This window comes from Myotis myotis, unplaced genomic scaffold (assembly GCF_014108235.1).
Source record: "Myotis myotis isolate mMyoMyo1 unplaced genomic scaffold, mMyoMyo1.p scaffold_m19_p_2, whole genome shotgun sequence".
In the NCBI taxonomy this organism is placed as follows: Eukaryota; Metazoa; Chordata; class Mammalia; order Chiroptera; family Vespertilionidae; genus Myotis; species Myotis myotis.
Genome location: NW_023416324.1, coordinates 78,295,548 through 78,316,976, shown reverse-complemented (window position 1 = coordinate 78,316,976; position 21,429 = coordinate 78,295,548). Strand labels below are relative to the sequence as shown.

Here is a 21,429-nt window from a genome sequence, read left to right as displayed (position 1 = left end):
GGAGACCCCTTGGAGAGCACCCATCTCTTTTGTTTAGGAAATAGATTCCTCTGAGTCACCAGAGAGATGGGTAACTCAGGGAACCTCAAGCAATTTGAAGGAGAGATTCTCGGGTCCCAGAGACTAAATGACTGGCCTTGCACTGAACAGGACTCACATGTTCAGTTACTGCACCCCAGGGCTGTGTAGTGTAGCACTGAGTCACAGGGCTGTCCCGCTGGGGAGCATCCTGATACCACCAGGATGAGAAAGTTGAAGGAGTTAAACAGCTTGGGTGTGGGACCAACCTGCTTAGGTCAAGCCCATAAGGTGACATGATTTTTTTTTTTTAAAACGTGAGTCATATCTTAGGGAAGTTAAGGTCTATTTTTTGCAACGTTAAATTAGGAATTCTGTCACATAAACATATTTCATAAGCCAACATCTCCTCTTGAACCTAGTTTCTAATAGTGCTTTTTAATTTATGGAATACTGTTTAGTAAAAGCTTTCCAGTGCATTTCATGTGCTAATTCATCAGATCTTATCGTTATGGGATTTGAGGGAATAATTTGAAGATTTCACCAGCAGACCAACCACTCACTTACTCGTCATTAGAATCTGGGTTAACAGCCACTTGGGCTTCTGTTTACACTGCTTTCTTTTTAAAGTCATTTTTCTAGTAATGTAATAAAAACATTAACCAAGTATGGAACCTACTTATTATTCTGCATTGATAGTAGTGCATTTGATATGACTATTCTATCTTACTTAGCTTCCCCAATTGTCTGTCTCTTTAGGTGACTGTGCTGGAAGCCAAAGACAGAATTGGAGGCCGCGTGTGGGATGATAAATCTTTTAAAGGCGTCATAGTGGGAAGAGGAGCCCAGATTGTCAATGGCTGTATTAACAACCCAGTAGCACTCATGTGTGAACAGGTGGGTCCCTTTAAGATTTGTATTGTAGATAAAGAAAGAAGAAATTCTCAGTTTGCTTCTGTGTAGTATTAATGTGCTTTTAAGTAATAGGTAACAGCTCCAGAAGGATTTCTTGCCCCTTCGTCTTCTCTGAAAAGTAAATAAAGACAAGCGTAGTGCTGCCTCTGTGAGAAGGTGCTACCCGAGGACTTAGAATATTTTTTTCTTTCTCTAAGATCTTTAATTATATCTGTGTATTATTTACAGGCCACTGGATTAGCTCATAGTTTTAGGGTTGCCAGATTAAGCAAATAATAATACAGAATTCCCAGTTAAATTCAGATAAATAAAAGTACTTTTTTAGTATAAGTATGTCCCAGCTATGACATGGGGTATTTTGCATGCAATACTTAGAACATACTTATACTAAAAAAAAAAAAAAATTAAAAAATTATATGTTGTTTATCTGAGAGCTTTAACTGGACATCCTACCTTTTACTGGGCATCCCTGCGTAGTTTCTTCGAAGACCTGGTAGGTCCAAGGTTTTTCCTAAAATATTTATCGACAGTAAATTCAATCCCAACCTCTGAGTGTTTGTGTGTTTGTGTGCTCATTACCTGAGAGTCCATAGAGGAGGTAGGATGTCAGAGTGAAGAGAGGCAGTGCCCAGCTGCAGCACCAGCAGCATTGATAAACCTTGGCCAGCAAGCTGGAGAGTGCCTGGCACAGAAGCTATTGCTGTTGCCCTCACATTCTCATAAAATAAGGTCTCCTAGACTTCATGCTATTCTTTTTTCACTGCCTGCCTTTGCTGCCACTTTCTGTTAAGCATGTTTAACATTATCTTTGAGAGGTAGTAGGCTATTTTCTCCAGGAGAGCTCTGTCTAATTTCAGCTTAGAACCTGTACATATTTTTTCCAGGGAAAATTTTCACCTTCTTATTCTTATTATTTTTGAAGCTTGGCATCAGCATGCATAAATTTGGAGAAAGATGTGACTTAATTCAGGAAGGTGGAAGAATTACTGACCCCACTATTGACAAGCGCATGGATTTTCATTTTAATGCTCTCTTGGATGTTGTCTCTGAGTGGAGGAAGGATAAGACTCAGCTCCAAGATGTCCCTTTAGGAGGTATGGGGAGAATGGTGTTCTGATTGTTCCTCTGAGTCTCATTCTAACCCAGGGTGGTCAGCAGTAGTACCATTCATCCATGAGGTTGGTGATGCAATAAGGATAGTCTTTCAAAGCATTCATTTTGGACAGATGGGTTCTCCCAACTGGTCTACAGAGGGAGCAGAACTTCCGCAGGGACTTTTAGCTGCCTGTGTGTGCACCCACACAAATCTTACTTTACACAAAAGCTGGCGTTTAAAAAAAATGATGTGAATGTTTAATTTTCTATTTCCCAGAGATGCTTCCTTTTAAGCAAAGTGTGGTAAGCCCTATGTGAATAAAGAGTCACCACATAATGTCTTTTCTAGGTAAGAGTTTCTGTATGCCAGGGTTTCTTTTCTGTTTGGGGTCAGTAGGTTAAGTATATTTTGTTTAAGAATGCAAGAATGTGTAATTTAATAATTTTCACATTCTTTTTTAAAAAATAAGTTTTTATTGATTTCAGAGAGAGGAAGGGAAAGGGGAGAGACATAGAAACATCAATGATGAGAATCATTGATCAGCTGCCTCCCGTCATCCCCTACTGGGGATTGAGCCTGCAACCCAGGCATGTGCTGTGACTGGGAATCGAACGGTGACCTCCTTGTTCATGGGTTGCCACTCAGCCACTGAGCCACACCAGTTGGACTCCTTCAAATTCTTTAGGCTTTGGCCCTGAATAGACAGTATTAATCACAATTCTTTAGAAAACTTGACTGTGTGTCATGACACATTTCCATGAAGGTACTAGCTGAGATTTTACTATATTGCTGCTTAAGTTGATATTTATTTAACCTACAGTTTTATGACCTAGTGAATTCACTTGTCGTTTTTGGAAGCACTTCGGAGTTTCTTAAAGTACAAACATTTGAACTCAGTTTTTAGGATTTGTTTTTCTGCTTTATATTTTATTATTTTTTATTTAAATTCTTTATTGTTGAAAGCACTTAGAATGTTAATTTGCTTCAACTATATGTTTCTTTGTGAGGATTCTTAGTTCCTCATTCTGGTATCCGTCTCTGTTTGGGGTAAACCTTTCGTAGCGGGGACAGGCTGTCCCCTGTTGTTTAGCCGCCCGCCCCACCCCCTGAGGCTGACCTGCACTGTGATAGCCCTGGGTGAGTGTTGATAGATAAACCATAACAGAATGTTTTCAGAAACTTACTGGGATCAACGGGGGTCTTTTCATTATATGCCATAGTGTCCAGACCAAGTGGTGAGTGGTTGAATTTTCTGGAATTGAGGATAGTTATTAGGCTGGCTTTCAGGGAGTTCTCAGAATTTGGTACTGCTTTTCACGTGTGTGGTGGTCGCTGGATGGCATTTTCTTTAAACTTCTTTCAGTGTCACCAAATAAAAACATAATAATATAGCTTTGTCTTGGCCTTACCTGAAGTAGGGGAGGGCCAGCAAAACTTAGTGTGTAAGTAGTTGTTTCATCTTATAATATATTTTTTGAAAAGCTTTAATAATGCACACACCTCTATATAAGGTTAGTTATATCCTGCTAGCAGCATCTCAGCTGTCTCAGATCTTTATTAGCACTTAGCTGAAAAAAACATATATATAAATATTAAGAAGTTAGAGTTAATTTTACAAAGCATATTACTAAAGCTTTTAGATAGTATTTACATAAAAATTGCCTTAGACTTTTCTCAACCTATTTATACTTAATTTTATATATTGTTCCAACAATCTTGGTTCTTGGCCTATGCAACACCTAAGAAAAATAGAAAGGACAGGAGGCAGAAATGGGATTGCTACAAGATGGTTCTGAAAGTGATTAAAAAAACACCAAAAGCGCCCAGTGGTCTAGGTGCTATGGCACCCCCATATCACAGTCTAGTGGAAGAATGGAAATTTTAAATGAGAATCTTGAGTTGTCTAGAAAACAAAAAACTTGACTGATACTCAGTTCTGTTGCTAGTCAAGCAAGTTCACATGCCGTATAGAAGCTTTGTGTCTGCAGAGTGTGGGTTGGGTGGTCATCTTCCCAGGAAGGTTATGAAGAAGTGACCTGGCCTGAGATTCTTACAATTTGTCAGTCATGGGTCTCCCCCACCCCCAGAAAGGAGTCTAGCCGGTCATTGGAATGGTCCCACAGCGCTGTGTGTGTGTAGTTGAAAGTTCCAGTTGAGTGGGATAGTTAAGTGCTGGGGTTAGATAACAAGACGCGGTTTCTGAGGCGTGGAGAGTCCGTGCTGCTGGCCTGGGCGCGGGGCGGGGAGCGGGGGCTGTGGTGAGAGGCGCAGTCCAGGCCCTGCAGGGCAGCCTTTGCCAGGAAGAGATGCTGCGGCAGGGCCTGTGAGTGGGCAGGTGGTGTTGCCGTGTTGGGAAAGACTAAAAACGTGCTGGCACAGTCTGGCTGTGGGTTTTGGATTTATTACACAGGCAACGAGAACCAGTAATTAAAGGCGAGGAGGCAGAGGGCTGACGTGATGGCAGTTCATGGTGGAGTTTTCTTACTGGGGAGAGAACATAGCCAGTGGCCAGTGCATCACAGATCCTCAAGTTGAGGCGAGATGTTGTAAAAACTTGATCTGAAGGTGATGGCAGTGCGACCAGGAAGGAGTGGGGATCCTCTCTGAGTGTCTGTCCTTCCATGCGCAGGGGGTGCTTTTCTGTTTCTTGGGCAAAAGAAGAAACAGCTTCTCAGCTAAGCAGAAATGAAACGTGGTTGGAGATCCAGAACCTGCATAGCTTTCTTCCCGGTTAAGATACGCTTTTACTTCCCGAGAGAAGCCCACCTTATCCAGATGTCCTTCCCCGGAGCCGGCTCGGGAAAGGGCTTGAGAAGTTTTGGGTTTTGTGGGTTGAAGGAGGTTGAGAGCAAAAGATAAGGCATTAGAGAACGCTGCTGAAGCTGCTTTCTCTGCTTTGCTCCGTCCCCATTTCAGAGAAGATAGAGGAGATCTACAAAGCTTTCATCAAGGAATCCGGCATCCACTTCAGTGACCTGGAAGAGCAGGTGCTTCAGTTCCACCTCAGCAACCTGGAGTACGCCTGTGGCAGCAACCTCCATCAGGTGGGTTTTATATCATCTCAATATCGAACCTGGGCTGCTTTGGGTAAACAGGAAACAATGGTTTTGCTGCAACAACAAAGATAAATTTTCTTTTAAAAAGTTCAAAAACCATTATTTCAGAACATATTAATGACCTCAGTGGTTTTGGGGGAAAAAATTATTTATTTTTTTAAAAAGTTGGAGAATCTTTTTTCCAATAATGCCCGTGAAGAAACTCAGTGTGTAACCCTAATACAGGGGGGCTGCTGGGCTGAAGTGGGGAGGGGCCCAGAGCCTTGTGCGTTCACCCCTCCTTTCGTGCCCCTCAGTGAGGCCCCGGGGCCATTTCTGTGGAACCCTGCATGGTCTGAAAACACTGCTTTCAAAAGACCAAAAAAGAGTATCCTTGCAGTTATGGTCAGTTTATTTTGCTAAAATAAATTTAAACTTGCCTAATTTATTTAACTAACTGTGATTTCGATACTTAAATATTCAATATTTTGGATAGAGGCTCCCCAGATGGCCCCTGACCGAATGGTCCTCTTTGGGACCTCTTCATGTTCATTTGATTCTTCGTGGTGATTGGGATCGCACTGTTTTCCAAAATCATGCTGCATTTCAACCTCTATAGAGTTTCCATGTTGAAGACCTATAGTTGGTATATTTTTGTATGGAGTTGATCAAATGCAGTTTTACTCTCATAGAATTCTCCTTTTCTGGGGTTGTTGATTTTATTTTCATTAAGGAGTGGTACCCACACCCAAATCATGTCTATCTTTTGTAGCGTTCCTGTGCATTGTTGAGAAATTTCCTTCCCCAACAGCGGGATTCACCTGGGTTGGTCTGTGTGTCCCCTCCCTCCTTCATGTTTTGCCTTATTCACGACAGCTCTGCCCTCCTATCTTAGGTGGCTTTTCCCATCTTGGAGTCCTTTCTTGTCCCTTCGGTGCAGCCTCAAGAGGAGGTGGGAACCCCTCTTCTGTTCCCAACCTCTCCTGTTGTTTCCCAGGTGTCTGCTCGCTCCTGGGACCACAACGAGTTCTTTGCCCAATTTGCTGGTGACCATACTCTCCTCACTCCTGGCTACTCCGTCATCATTGAAAAACTGGCTGAAGGACTGGATATTCGGCTCAAATCTCCAGTGAGTTTGACAGCATTGGGAGGCTCTGGTTTGGCCCTAGTTTTGGAGGATGTGAAGTTTGGGGCTTGTGGATGACACAGGAGACAGGTACTTGCTGTGACTGTCAACCGGTTCCTCCACGTATTTCTGTTAGTATCATTCATGTCAGTTGCGTAGTTGCTACTGTTTGGAAACAACAGTAGCACAGATGCATTTTCATTCATAATAAAGTGTTCAAGTTGCTTACAACATTCCTGACCCAAAGCAGTTATTTTCACTTTAAAGCTTTCCCTTCAAATCTTTGTCCCTGTGCATTTGTATTATACGTTGCAATCATAAAGGCAAATATTACACTACATTATGACGGTTTGCCACATTTTGACATAGTGTTTATGAATTTTAATGGCTGAGTGATAGTTCCTTGAAATAGGCTGTAACTGTTGTTTTGGTCTCTGAATGCCAGGAAATGATTTCCCATAGCCTTGGAGATATAAACTCACATACTACGAGAACTGGAAAGGGTCCTGGGTCATATGTTTCCATCATGCTTTTCTGTTTTTCTTGAGCAGGTACAGAAGGTTGATTATTCTGGAGATGAAGTACAAGTTACCACGACAGATGGGACAGGGTATACAGCACAAAAGGTAAGTGCTAGAATTTCTCTAGGTGTTTTAGGGGCTTGGCGGTAAGGGAAAGATGTCTTTTCTATCATGAAGTTGCCTTTGGCAACCTGCCTGGAGCCTTGTTTGATTTCTGAGGAGTTTTGTATGCCCACTTAATGCAAATCCGATTTAACTAATCTAATACTGTATTAATTCATGTAGATAGAATTCTGATTAGTGTTTCTTAAAGTGGGTTCTGTGGTACATTAGTCCTGGAAATTGAACAAGAAAAATAAATTCTTTGGCCACATAAGTTTGGAAAGTATTACCTGCTACAGTCTAGTTTTAGGGTTAAATAGCATATTAAAGGTTCTAAAAAGTCCTGCATTCAAAAAAACCTATTGTACTTTAATTCAGTGTTTTCCAGGTTGGTAGGGCTTTTTGTAGTTGTTCTTTGTTTTATCATGGAACCATTTTTTTTTTTTAAATCAAGAAAGATCTGTGTTTTCATTTTGAAACTGCAGTCGTACTTTTATATTATTTGAATTCTTTGTAAACCACTTATGTAGGTGGACAGTGAAAGGTGCTGTAATGTAATATGTGAAATCACAGCGATTCCTGTAGTGTTGGAGAACAAAGTGCTTACTTGGAGTGGAGGGGGACTAATAAACCCATAAGTTTATTTAAATTTAGTTATGTCTTAAATGATTACCAAAAAGTATAATTGATAAACCATCACTAGTTCCTAGACTAGCTATGTTTTATAATTTTCAGTTATCTAAAAGTATTTCACAGTCCTTGATATTCATACAGAAATAAAGGATTGCATGTCAAATGGAAAGACGAGGTCTGAGTCCGGGGGATGGGTCCTCATATGATTCCTGCCTTTACCTAGCTGGTAGTTAGTAGTGATGCTATATTTCTTGGGACTAATAGTGGTTTTCTGTCCTGGCTGCACATTAGAATCACCTGGAAAGTGTTTTAAAAGAAAGGCTGCAATGCCCGGCTGGCGTGGTTCAGTGGTTGAGCATCGACCTATGAACTAGGAGGTCAGGGTTCAATTCCCGGTCTGGGCACATGCCCAGGTTGTGGGCTCCATCCCCAGTAGGGGGTAGCCAATCAATGATTCTCATTATTGATGTTTCTATCTCTCCTTTCCTCTCTGAAATCAATAAAAAAAAATACATATTTTTTTTTAAAAAGAAAGGCTGCAAAACCTCACTCTGCAGGAACTCTCACTGAATTGGTCTGGTCGTGTTTGTAATGCTCCCCAAGTGATTACAGCATACAGCCAGAGTGGAGAACCCCCGGGCCACAGTGCCCTTATCTGTGAGCCCGGAGAGAATCAGGCTAATCTCTCAAGTTCTTCCTAGTGGTAATTAAAAAAAATTCCTTTTTTAAAATTGCAAGTCAGCCAATAGTTCAGCCTCTGCTATTGCGTAACTTGGCCTTTTGGCACTCAGGATAACATGCTAATTAGACTCGCCTCTGCTCACCCTGGTCAGGCAAGCTTGCTCAGCTTTCTTTGTGTCGTGACTCTCCAGGGATATTCGGGCATAGCTCCAGCCTGCCTTTCAAGGCCTGCTCTGAAGGTTGAAAGCAAATATTTATGGTTGTCAGCACACATCACACGGTCCCAGTTTATAAATGAAAGATTTCCCACCCAACAGGACACACTGATAAGCATTTGACAAACTCTAATTCAATCTAGGCTGCTTCCACTGCTGTCTAGCTTTATTCTTTACCGGGGTATGTTCATATCTTGTGCCTATTGGTTTACCCACGTTTCTGTGCTTTTGAAAGCTTTTTTGTTAAGAAAGCCTCCAGACCTTATATTCTTGTAGTTTTATTTATATATCCAGAAGAGTAGTTATGCTTTTATTTTTTGGTTACATGGTAGCTATTTTCTATATAGAGTACATGTTTTTTACTTCTAAGATTTTCTGATTTTCTTGTGGCAGAAAACAGTGACAAAATCCCAGGAAGAACTCTGAATTTCCTGTGGAGTTTGGGGTTCAAGCCAAATACACTAAATCTTTGATGAAGGCCATGGTAGATATAGTGCTTGGTATTCAGCTTCATTCCACTCCCATCTCCTGTTATCTTGCACTGTAGATGATGGAAAGTGAGCGAGTGACACACACACACACACACACACACACACACACACACACACACATCGTTTTCCAGACTCCTTTGCAGCTGAGGCTCTCAATAAGAAATGGTTCGGTCACACAGATGCCTGTATGATTTGGAAGGTATAGTCTGGCTTTTACTTCACTTCTGTATGCCATTTGAAACCCTGCAATAAATTGCTTCCTCCTTTAAAAAAAATTTCATGTGGTTTTACATGATTATAATAATCCCTAGTGTTTGCAATGTGCTTTACCATTTATGAAGCATATTATTGATGTATATTGTAAGGGTTTTGGTTTGAAGCATGACCGCAGTCTGTTGAGGTTAGGAGGGCAGGTATTACCTTGGCCACACATTAGAAAGTGTCAGGAATGACACACTGGTCTAGTTCTCCTTGTTCCACATTAGGTCCATTCTTGCAGCACTGCTTCTTAGGGTTGGGATCTGTGGACTCTTCTGAACCTGGGGTTATTGTAAATCATCAAGTCCTTTCTGCAGGTTCCTCCGTGTGGGTGCCACGTCTGCTCAGCCGTGCACCCTTGTGCGGTGAACAGCCTGCGAGCGAACATGGCAGCCCTTGGTCTTACGAGTATAACAACCTGGGATGTTGACGATCTCATGCCTGGCAGTAGAGAGGAATGTTCTGAATTTCCCTGGAAGTGCACCCACTGAGTTATAGTGGTATGAGGTCCAGTTGCTGCTTGTGTGTTAACTGTTAATTATTCCCCACAGGCGTTAGTCACTGTTCCACTGGCCTTGCTGCAGAAAGGTGCCCTTCAGTTTAACCCGCCGCTGTCAGACAAGAAGATGAAGGCCATCAACAGCTTAGGCGCAGGCATCATTGAAAAGGTGGTTACTTAAGCCTCAGAACCACAGAGATTAATGTCAGATGACAGGAGTTCCTTTGCTTCTGATACTGAGAAGTAGTTACTCATTTTTGAATCTAAGTAAAATTTGAAGCTTTCCTTTTCATTTGAATAATTGTTCCTGCAGAATACAAAAGGGCATTATGAAAACATAAGGAGAGTTGGCTGAGGTCTGTGAATTTTAACTTCAGGAGGATGAAGCTTGTTATTCATAATTCGAACTTGGTATATAAGTAAACAATTTTTTCTGCTTTCCACATCTGCCCTCCATTAATTAGCCCCCGTGAGGAGAAGGTTTTCCCCTCTGCCTTTAAAATCTCTTTCAGTAGAATCTGCCAGTGCTGCAGCAGGTACTGCAGACCTGTGAGGAGTCAGAATGTATCTTATGGACATAAGCCTCAAGGCCACGTCTTGGGGTGCTTTGCGTTTTAGAGTAGCCTAGAGGCTTTGGGACATAAAAGGCCAGATGCCCATGGAAAGAAGAAAGGAGGTGGGAGAATGAAAGGGAGTAGTGAGGTTTTTTTTGAACATAGTGTTAGTTAGGAGCCATAGGTTACTTCTTAGAGATTGCTGTACTTTTGATTCAAGAAACACTTAGCCATCTTCCTCTTGCTCACTTTCCAGATTGCCTTGCAATTTCCTTACCGATTTTGGGACAGTAAAGTTCAAGGGGCGGACTTTTTCGGGCACGTTCCTCCTAGTGCCAGCAAGCGAGGGCTTTTTGCTGTATTCTATGACATGGATCCCCAGGTAAAGTTTTTGGTGAAGTGTGGTTTGAATTCCCTTATCAGTTTAAAATTTGCTGTGGTAAGTATTTACATGTCATTAGCTCAGAAGCTAATGACACTGTGGATACTGTGGGTATTTGTTTATATTCTGGGAGGATACTTGGACTGGGGCGTTGTCCTGTAGGAAAGGAGCCCCAATATCTGCCATATTGTCTCGAAGTACTAATGTTACTGCCTGCGAAATGAATTAGTCGCTTGTGGAAACTGTTATTTCAGGCTGATGGGGAACTCCTCAGGGAGAGGCCACAACAGCACAGTAATGAGGGGCACTTGAAGAGCATTCTCCACAGGTCCCCCTGTGGTGCTGTGAAGGGTGAGATGTGACTGGCCCGGGTGAAGGCAGGTCTCGGTGCCAGTAGATATGATTGGTGGGGAACAAAAAGGGGAGGGCATACCCACCACTTGAAAGGTATGGTAGTGCTGATGTCAGGCAAAAGAATCCCAGTTGTTTCTTTTCTGTCTCCATTCCAAGAAACATCTTAAAGGGTTTCATATGGGAGCCCAGGGCAAATTTTCTTTACCATTTGGGGAAGTTCTTTCCATTACCTTATCCATAGCCTTTCCTACACAACCTTCTTCCACTTCGTCTAAGACAAGTTGGCATAAGGGAAAAGCCAAGAGAACCCTGAATTTGATACTTACACTGCTTCTTGAGTCTCTTCAACAGGGAACAATAAAAAATGCATAGGTGAATAGCGAGTGTTTGTGAGGAAAACACTGGTGACGAAAGGGATAGGGGACAGTAGGAAATAATGAAATTTAATGTGTGAGAGTGACGTCATTTCTTTAGAACTGTGCATTTTACCAAAGCAAAAGGTGTAAACTGCTTTTCCCTTTCGTGTGTCCAGAAGAAACACAGCGTGTTGATGTCAGTGATTGCTGGGGAGGCGGTGGCCTCCCTGAGGAACCTGGACGACAAGCAGGTGCTGCAGCAGTGCATGGCCACGCTCCGGGAGCTGTTCAAGGAGCAGGTCAGAGACCCCTGCTCCCCAGAGCGATGGAGCCAGAGCAAGCCATTGCTACCAAGTGAAAGGAATCAAGGCAGTGGGCTCCACTGTTCTCTCTTCCATAATCCAACTTCCACCCAAGTTTTCCTGCATTAGTGTGCTAGGGCTGCCATGACAAAATACCACAGCCTGGTGGCTGAAACAATAGAAGTTTATTTTCTGACCATTCTGGCAGCTAGATGTCCAAGATCAAGGTGCTGTCAGGTTTGGTTTCCTTGAGGCTTCTCTCTGTGACTGACAGATGGCTGCTTTCTTGCTGTGACCTCACATGGCTGCCTCTCTTTGTTGTCTGTGTCCTGATCTGTTCTTAAGAGAACACCAGTCATGCTGGATTAAGGCCCACCCCAACGACCCAATTTTAACTTCTTATGACATCATTAAAGGCTCTTTCTCAAGTACAGTCACATTATAAAGTAGCGGGGATTAGGGTTTCAACATATGGATTTTAGGAGACACAAATGTAGCCCATAACAGGACCCAATCCTTCTTACACTATTGTCTTCCTTCCCTTTTCCCACACATCATGCACACCCCCTTTCTTTCCTAAGGATGTAAAAGGCTCAGAATTTCCCACAGATTCTGCATTTACCCAAACCCTAGCAGGCTTTGGCGACAACTTTCCTTTTAAAGGGACATGGTCCAAAATTTTCTTGCACCCCACATGTGTAGCTAGTCTCCTTTCTGTCTTCTCTCGAAGGAGCTCAAGATAGTTTTTATTTGCCACTTTACTAAATCTCAGTCTCTGGAGATTTATAAATGGCTTTTTTTTTTTTTTTCATATAAAGGAACAGAAGTCAAAAGAAATGAAATGACTCAGAACTTACATAAATTAGAGAAAGAGAGGCACCAGGGTGTTACTTATTTTGCATAGTGTGATTATATTTCACAGTAGTTGCTAGCTGTGTGTCTTTGTCCTAAAATTTGTTTTCAAATTAGTTATTCAGATCTGCGGACACAGTGTCTATATAAATCTCTTTCATGGTGGTGCTTGTCAGAGGTCAGCCTACAAAATGATTTGAAACTTAGCGAGTGTGAAAGATCCTTGGATAGCCGTCTGTGGAGGAGCCGGTTGAGAATTTCACCTTGAGGTCCTAGAACTCCAGTCTTCCCTTTCCTACTCTGAGCCAGAGACCCCTTTCCTTCCATCTCTGTAGCACAGGCCAGGCAGTGGGAAGGGAATGCCCAGACTCTTTGTCAGTGGTGATGGCCCCAGGTAGGTGGGGGGAATGTGTGTCTGGCAGAAGGATAAAGTGAAAAGTGAGGCGACGCAAATGGGGTTAGGTTGCAGAGCTGGGCAAGAGGTAGAGAATGGTGCACAGATACAGGGAAAGTCATAATGGGGTCAGGGAACACACTGAGAACGGCTGTTTCAGAATGGCTACAAAGAGCTCAACTTCTAATGGGAGGGAAGACTATAAGTTTATGCTTGTGTTGCACTATGTCCAACTCACTTCTTGATCCCATTTTATGATTGCTTCACATCAACACAGGAAGTCCCAGATCCCACAAAGTATTTTGTCACTCGGTGGAGCACAGACCCCTGGATCCAGATGGCATACAGTTTTGTAAAGACAGGTGGGAGCGGTGAAGCCTACGACATCATTGCTGAAGAAATACAAGGAACCATCTTCTTTGCTGGCGAGGTGTGTATCATGATCCTGAACCCAATTCCTTTTATTTTGATTACTCTTCTAAAAACCTGTGTCAAATAATGTCAAGTCTTATGATGACAAACAACAAATGTCCTCTCAACATCCTCCTCAAAATCCCAGGGCAATTTTTAACTCTTTCTGTTATATCTTCTGGAATTTATTTTATGTTTTAAAATATTTATATTGTCTCCTGATTTAACAAGTTAGACATTATCTACTGACTTTCTGTCAGGTTAAAAGATTTAACCCATTTAATGTTTATGTGATGTGGCTAGGTAAATGTTGCTTATTGCCAAGTCAGGGTGTTCATTGATTCCATTCTTACACAGTCATTATAAGCCCTTTTTTTCATTAGCTTAATTTTTTTAACTTTAAATATGTTTTATTTTTCAATTATGGTTGACATACAATATATGTTAGCTACAGGTATATATACCAGGATTAGATATTACATAACTTACTAAATGATTCTGATGCATTTCTAACCCATTTGATACCATACAGTTACCAGAATATTATTGACTATATTCCCTATGCTGTAGTTTACATTCCCATGACTGTTCTGTAACTACCAATTTGTACTTCTTAATCCCTTCACCTTTTTCAGCCATTCCCAACCCCCCTCCCATCTGGCAACCATCAAAATGTTAACTATGAGTCTGTTTCTGTTCTGCTTGTTTATTTTGTTTATTAGATTCAATTGTTGATAGATGTGTATTTATTGCCATTTTATTATTCATATTTTTAATCTTTTTTCTTCTTCTTCTTAAAGAAGACCCTTGAACATTGCATGTAATACTGGTTTGGTGGTGATGAACTCCTTTAGCTTTTTCTTGTCTGGAAAGCTCTTTATATGTCCTTTGATTCTAAATGATAGCTTTGCTGGGTAGAGTCATCTTGGTTGTAGATCCTTCTTTTCATCACTTTGAATATTTCTTGACACTCCCTTCTGGCCTGCAAAGTTTCTATTGAGAAATCAGCTGACAGTCTGTGGGTGCTCCCTTGTAGTAACTGTTTTTCTCCTGTTGCTTTTAAGATTCTCTTTGTCTTTAACCTCTTACATTTTACTGTTGTTTTTTTAATTTATCTTTATTGTTTGAAAGTATTACAGATGTGTTTGGGTGGTGCTTCAACATGGTCCAAAGTTGTCCACCAGGTGCAGTGGCTCTGGGGCCTCCCTGGAGGTGCAAGCCTAGGTCAGCCACCTCTTGTATTCTGCTGGGGCCTCCAGCATAAGATACGAAATGATCAGAAAATTGCTGCTACTTGTGCTGGGCTTGGAGGTGTCCAGGTGAGGTCAAGCTGCTAACTAAGGCTGGCTGCTGCTAGTGTGCTGGGCCTGGGGCCACTAAACAAGAAGTGTTGGGCACACCAAGGCCAGATGCTGCTGCTTTGAGAAATTTTAGGAAAGTCTGAAGTGCAAGTCAAGACAGCAATTTGTACAGAAAAGCCACTGGAAACAGCTTGGGTGGGCCTGCAAATTGGGTGGGGTAGGATCTCAGGGAATCACCAGGGCAGGGCCAACAGTGTGGGCCAGGTTGATGGAGACTCAGATATGGCGCCTGTCTGCCAGGTATCAGGGGAGGGCTCAGAAAAGGAACACTTGCCTCTGCCAGCACTTCTGTTGGGGAGAAAGATGCCCCTTCAGTTCTCGCCCTAATGCCAAACAATTCAGTTCCTCCCTTTTGTCTGGTGCTTTTCAAGCTGCTGCCCTAGTGCTGGAGCTCAGAGGAAATGAGTCTGACTAAGTCTATGCCTGGGTCCTTTAAGAGGAACTGCCTGGTACTCCAGCAGCCTCTGTCTCTCAGCCACAGTCCCCATTGGTTTTTACTGCCAAACATTATGGGGACTTCTCTTCCTGGCACTGGAACCCTGGGCTGGGTGTAGGGTTGGGACCACTTGCTCCTGGGGAGAGTGGGGGGTACTTCCAAAGCCAAGATATTCTTCCCGATTTTTAGCTGCCACACATGGGTACAGGACCAAACCATTTGCATTTTCTCCCCTCCTGCCAATCTTCATGTGGCTTTTTTATATCGTTTATTGTAGGAATTCTGTTCAGCTAGATTTCAGGTGGTTCTTAATGATGGTTGTTCTGTAATTTACAAGTAATTCTGATGTGGTTGTGGGAGGATACATTTACCTACACTACCATTTTGACTAGAAGCCCCTAATCCTAGCCTCCCGCCCTTCAGTCATCTCTAAATCACAGTTGAATCTCTATGATCTGGTGTTAGCCCTTTTTTAAAAAAACCCTGTTCCCGGCATCCTCATCCCTCTGCTCCCATCCGTGCTGGTTGATCTCTAGGACCCCTGCAGAGCTGTCCTCCCGGGAACATCTCCTCCTGACCACTTTCCAGAGCTGGGGGTTTTAATTTTCTAGACCCCTCTCTTTTTATATATTGATTTTTAAAATTGTGATAAACTACACATAACCAAGTTAACTAAGAGTACAGTTAAATGACATTAAATACATTCACATTGCTATACAACCCTTACCACCATCCATATCCAGAACTTCTTCATCCTGCAAAACTGCTGAAACTCTGTCCCCATTAAACAACTCCCCTCACCCCAGCCCCTGGCAGCTACCACTTTCTGCTTTATGGATTTTTTCAAGGAACATCACCATATAAGTGGAATCATACAGTATTTGTCCTTTTGTGACTGGCTTATTTCACTTAGCATAATGTCCTTAAGGTTCATCTGTGTTGTAGCATGTGTCAGAATGCCCTTTTTAAGACTAAATAATATTCCATTATATGTACATATCACATTTTCTTTTCCCATTAATCTGTCATGCACACTTGAGTTTCTTCCACCTTTTTTAAAAAAATTCTCTTATGAACAATGCTGCTGTGAACATGGTATACAGATATATCTTCAACAACCTTTCAGTTCTAAAAAAAAGAACCTTTCAGTTCTTTTGGATATTTACCCAGAAGAGGCATTCATTGCTGGATCATATACTAATTCTGTTTTTAAGTTTTAGAACCACTGTAGTTTTCCACAGCAACTGTTTTACACTCGCACCAACAGGGCATAAGGAGTTCAAGTTTCTGCACATCCTCAACACCGCTTCGTTTTTTTGACAACTATCCTAATGTGAGCGATCTTTCTTGTTTTACTTCTGCTGAGAAATTATCTGCTGTTCTGATTTCCAGTCCTTTCTATGCATTTTTTGGACTCCTTGCATCTAGAAACTCATGTCCTTCAGCCCTAGATTTTACTTTTGATTATTTTCTGCATTTTTTAATTTCTGATCTTGTGTTACATATGTTAGAACTCCTATGTTTATTTTCTTTGTTATTATTCATGTCTTTTTATTTTACTTTTGTGATGGGGATATTTGTCATCCAGTCTTTACGCTGACTTAAAATTTTGGCATCTATGAGCACTTTATTGTTCTCAGATTATTCCTTTGTGGTAGTTTCTTCTAACTTGTTCCTTGCATGACTCCTCTGAGTTCCTATCTTATCTCCTTTAGCTGGTGCCTCCCACATGTCCAAATAGCCATTCCTTGCTCAGATTTCAGTGAGGCATTTTATTTTTAAAAAATATTTTTTGTTGCCGAAACTGGTTTGGCTCAGTGGATGGAGCGTTGGCCTGCGGACTGAAGGGTCCCGGGTTCGATTCCGGTCTAGGGCATGTACCTGGGTTGCGGGCACATCCCCAGTGGGAGATGTGCAGGAGGCAGCTGGTCGATGTTTCTCTCTCATCAATGTTTCTAACTCTCTATCTCTCTCCCTTTCTCTCTGTGAAAAATCAATAAAATATATTTCAAAAAAAATATATATTTTTTGATTTTAGAGAGAGGGAGGGAGAATAATCGATGTGAAAGCAAAACATCAACTGGCTGCCTCCTGCATGCCCACTACTAGGTACTGAGCCTGCAAACCTGGTATGTGCCTTGGAATTGAACTGACAACCTTTTGGTACACAGGACAACACCCAACTGAGCTCCACTGGCCAGGGCTTTGAGTCATTTAAAAAAAAAACAATCGAAAGCTCTAGCAAAGCTCATCAACTGGGGCTGAATCCCCAAATCAGTATCTATAGCTTTTCTGTGGGAACATGTAGGTGAAAGCTCAGCTCCTGGCATTCTGAGGGCCTGAAGCCTTAGTCATGAAGACTTCACTTAATCCCCCTTTTGTTTGGCACCTTACCTCTGCCCTCTCTCTGATACCCTGGGGGGTGTGGGGTATAGCAGGTGGCAGTGGGAAACCTGGGGAGGGGCCAGAATGCTCTTCATAGCGTTTAATTCCATTTTCACTAATGCCCAACCTCTCTGCCTCCATGGTTCCTGGTGCTCTCAGTGGCTGAGAATTTTTAAGGATTCTTTCAGGTGAACTGGCTTGCTTTTGTCATCACTTCATCCTCTCCTACCCCCCAAACTTGGCAAAGTGACTTCTCAGCACTCTTTTATCTGGTTTCATTCTTTGTATGTTATAGTTTGGAATTATCAAGATCTCTAGCTTCATCTACAATAGAGTTAGTGTTTTTACTTTTTCTGATGACTTTTAAATGATCACAAAAGACCATCATTTAGAAACCAGTGATTTTTGTCTAGTCCAGCCATGGGCAAACTATGGCCCACACTGGATCCGGCCCGTTTGAAATGAATAAAACTAAAAAAAAAAAAAAAGACTGTAACCTTTTATGTAATGATGTTTACTTTGAATTTATATTAGTTCACACAAACACTCCATCCATGCTTTTGTTCCGGCCCTCCGGCCCAGTTTAAGAACCCATTGTGGCCCTCGAGTCAAAAAGTTTGCCCACCCCTGGTCTAGTCCTTTGCCTGTGAAGAGCCAACTTTGTAGGAACAGGGTGTAACAGCTGCATACCTGGCTACACTGTCAGCTGCTTCCAGGTGATGGCCATATTATGCTCATGAGCCCTAATGAGCAGGACTTAGAACCTTTTTTGCTTTCTTTGCTAGGTATTTTCTATAAAACCCATTTCTTTCTGGTTTCTGTCAGTCACTCTCTCCTCCTACTAGTAATTGTATTCCTGCTGATGTGACCCATTTATTGAAGTTTTTGTCACTTCTAGGTTCCATGTCACATCCCTTTCACCCCAGCCAATTTAGGTGACATGGAACCTAAAGTAGTTCACACGGAACTTTGTTTCGTATCCACTTTCCAAGACCTGCTCACTCTATTTCACTCTATGGGAAAGTAGCCATTATCCAGGCCTACTTTCCTGTTCTAGGTTTGCTTATTGTTCCCACTACAAACTCCTTGAAAGTGAGGTTGTCCCATTGACAGCCCCTCAACCTTTTGACTTTTCCCTTCCTGTTTTACTGGTCCTTTGAGTACCTCAACTACATCCTTTTGTTCCACCAATCTAGCAAAACATCAACTGTGGATTAAGTATGATTCAATTTCTGTGCTTATTTCATTTATTGCTGATTTAAGAGCTAGATTACTTGTCTGATGAGAAGCACTATATCTTATTCACTGTACTTAATTCCAGTACTTGGCATATGTAAGTACCTTATTGAATGCCAAATAGTACTTCACAGGAGTGCTGAATACATTGTAGAATGGATATATTTGGTAAGGCATGGGAGATCACCAGAAAAGGTCAAGTGCTAGATGGGTGAGTACTGTTAGCATCAGCACACAGGAGTGGCACTGGTCTTTAAGAGGATCAGAAGGCATAAGCTTGTATCACTTGATTATCATCTGAATTCCTTATATGTGACCTCAAATTATGCAATTATTTTTTACAGGCAACAAACAGACATTTTCCACAAACGGTTACAGGGGCATATTTGAGTGGTGTTCGAGAAGCAAGCAAGATTGCGGCATTTTAAATGGATTTTGTCTGGACCCAGCTTTCTTCTGTACCTCAAATGGGAAAGTTTGAAACACGTTAACCTCACTTTCATAAAATCAAACAAAAACCTCTCTGGATAACAGAACTGAAAATGTTTCTAAGGTGGTTTGATAATGTAAACCCATGTCACCACTCTGAAAGCATTAGCCCTAAGAACCAATTTATAAGCACTTATATTTTATTACATTTTCCACAAGTCTAATGCTAAATCTTCTGGATTTCAGAAAAAGGTAGAATATAAGCTTAAATTAAGACCTCTTTTATCTGCTTTCATTCTTTGGATATGATTCTTCCATGGTTGGAGAGTCCCTTAAATTTGACTTTTTGTTTAGCTGATCAATTTTCACAAATTGAGAAATCAAGCAGAAATCATTAAAAAGAAATAGAGCCATGTATTTTTCTTCTATGACAACTTATCACTACCTTTGCCAATGAGCCTTAAGATTTTTGTATAGCTCCAATATTGAGCTTTCAGTTAAAATTTAGATAGAAATCTTTCCTTTTTGGATACAGCACAAATTCTTCAAAAGTAATGAAGCTTCTAGACTACTTTATATTATACTTCCCATTGGGTTTTCAAAAGAAATTTAAATTCAGGTGTCTTTTGTGATAAAAGATTTTAGATTTGTGCACTCATTGGCAAAAGAGCAAAATTTTCCATTCTTAAGCAGTACCAGGTTTGTACCATTGAAAATGGGGTAGAGATAGTGTGGTCTTCATACTAGACATAAACTATAGGGCTATTTTTCTTTGAGCCAAGTTTGGGCAGATGGCACACCTAAATAGCCTTAATTTTGGCAACTACTAGCAAAAATATCTTGTCAGAATAATAGCCTCTTCGCACTGTCTTTTTTATAGAATTATGTTTTCAGTATTCCATAGGCAGGTCCACTGGAAAACTGAAGGAAAATGTGAAGTCCTGGTAAATATTACATATTTTATAAGCCATATCGTAAGAGCCTGAGAACATGGCAAATACTTCCTTTCTCCTTTTTTCACTCATGACCAAAAAAATGTCATTAAAAATAGACATTGGTTTCAGGGTCTAAAGGATGCTTAACTTGCCAAGAAATTTCAGTTTACAGGTAAAATCATGGATAACAAGTTCTTTTGTTTTAAAGTCTCTGAACAGGTTTTTCAATTATATTGGTCTGCTTTAAAAAAGGACTCAAAAACAAAGGGGATGCAAAATGATTTTAAAGCCACTTTTCAAAATATTAGGTATTTTTAAAATTTAGAGTCAGCTTATAAATACAAAGTATCATATGCAAAGAATGTATGGTATCTTTGGTGAACTCAGACACACTTCCACTCCCAATAAAGGATATTAGTTTCTATGTTAACACAGGGAAATGTTGATATTTATCTGATGAGACTCGGTACTATTTGGGGAGTGTTCTACTTTAAAGTTAAACATTTAAAGAATAGCATGTGTTAAGTGATAAATGCAAAATATTTTACGTTTGAAATGGTTCACAGTAAATTATTACTTTAGTCTCTGGGCACTTAAACTTGTGCTACAAAGGAAAAACCTACATAATAAAGTATGGTAAATGTATATAAAAAAAATCCTCATTTCTTGTCTCAAGTGTCTACATCTGACGTCAATTTTGTTCTTTAAGGTACTTTCCTTTAAATTCTTGAGTTACTCTGAATATGTTTTTCATTGTTCTGAAGATTCTGTATTTGAGTAGCTGTGAATATGTTTTAACTGCAGATTGTGAACAGCTTGTTGTGTAAAACTACTTAATAAAAACTAGACTTTTTCAAATACACTTTGCATTGTAGTAATGAAAACACACTTTATTAAATAGTTACATTTTCATCCCGAACTTTACACCCACCAACTCAATCCCTTCACCTCCAAACTCTGTGTAGACCTTTTAGATCATAGGTATTACTCTATATCCCCTTTCAATTAAATGGTCATCAAGTAAACAACTATTAACCTTGATCAACTTACTTTTGTAAATCATTTTTGGTTTTTCCAGGTGATTTCTTTGTAGTGTACTTAGTTAATCACTGCACAACACTCTAAATTACATAGGCTATAATTTAAGTGATAAATGCAAAATATTTTGCATTTGAAATGGCTCACAGTAAATTATTACTTTAGTCTCTGGGCACTTAAACTTGTGCTACAAAGGAAAAACCTACTTAATATTAAGTATGGCAAATGTATATACTTTTTAAAATCCTCATTACTTGCCTCCAGGGCTAAATCCATTTAAACACCCATGTTCTGAAATTCTCATATAGTGGGTAAATGCTATAAAAACCTCTAAGTTAAGATATCAAATGTGAGAGACAAAATCATTGTTCATTACTTTTATTGACAACTAGAGGCCTGGTGCACAAAATTCAT

The 21,429-nt window shown here is 40.8% G+C and overlaps 1 protein-coding gene across 11 annotated transcripts in view; it reads left to right on the top strand.

The window, feature by feature from the left end:
• KDM1B (lysine demethylase 1B) overlaps positions 1 to 20,839 on the top strand; it is a 51,877-nt gene extending 31,038 nt beyond the window's left edge. For 6 of the 11 annotated variants that reach the window (XM_036347522.1, XM_036347526.1, XM_036347521.1 and 3 more), the window contains 10 exons: positions 778 to 915; positions 1,856 to 2,027; positions 4,946 to 5,073; positions 6,062 to 6,193; positions 6,742 to 6,816; positions 9,643 to 9,759; positions 10,401 to 10,526; positions 11,413 to 11,535; positions 13,062 to 13,214; positions 18,958 to 20,839. In XM_036347522.1, the coding sequence (XP_036203415.1) occupies positions 778 to 915; positions 1,856 to 2,027; positions 4,946 to 5,073; positions 6,062 to 6,193; positions 6,742 to 6,816; positions 9,643 to 9,759; positions 10,401 to 10,526; positions 11,413 to 11,535; positions 13,062 to 13,214; positions 18,958 to 19,041 (1,248 nt within the window). In that variant the 3' untranslated portion in view covers positions 19,042 to 20,839. Of the gene's footprint in view, positions 1 to 777; positions 916 to 1,855; positions 2,028 to 4,945; positions 5,074 to 6,061; positions 6,194 to 6,741; positions 6,817 to 9,642; positions 9,760 to 9,903; positions 10,002 to 10,400; positions 10,527 to 11,412; positions 11,536 to 13,061; positions 13,215 to 18,957 lie in introns of those variants that run through there. The other 5 variants (XM_036347523.1, XM_036347524.1, XM_036347525.1 and 2 more) reach the window with 5 other exon arrangements.
• The last annotated feature ends 590 nt before the right edge of the window (positions 20,840 to 21,429 follow it).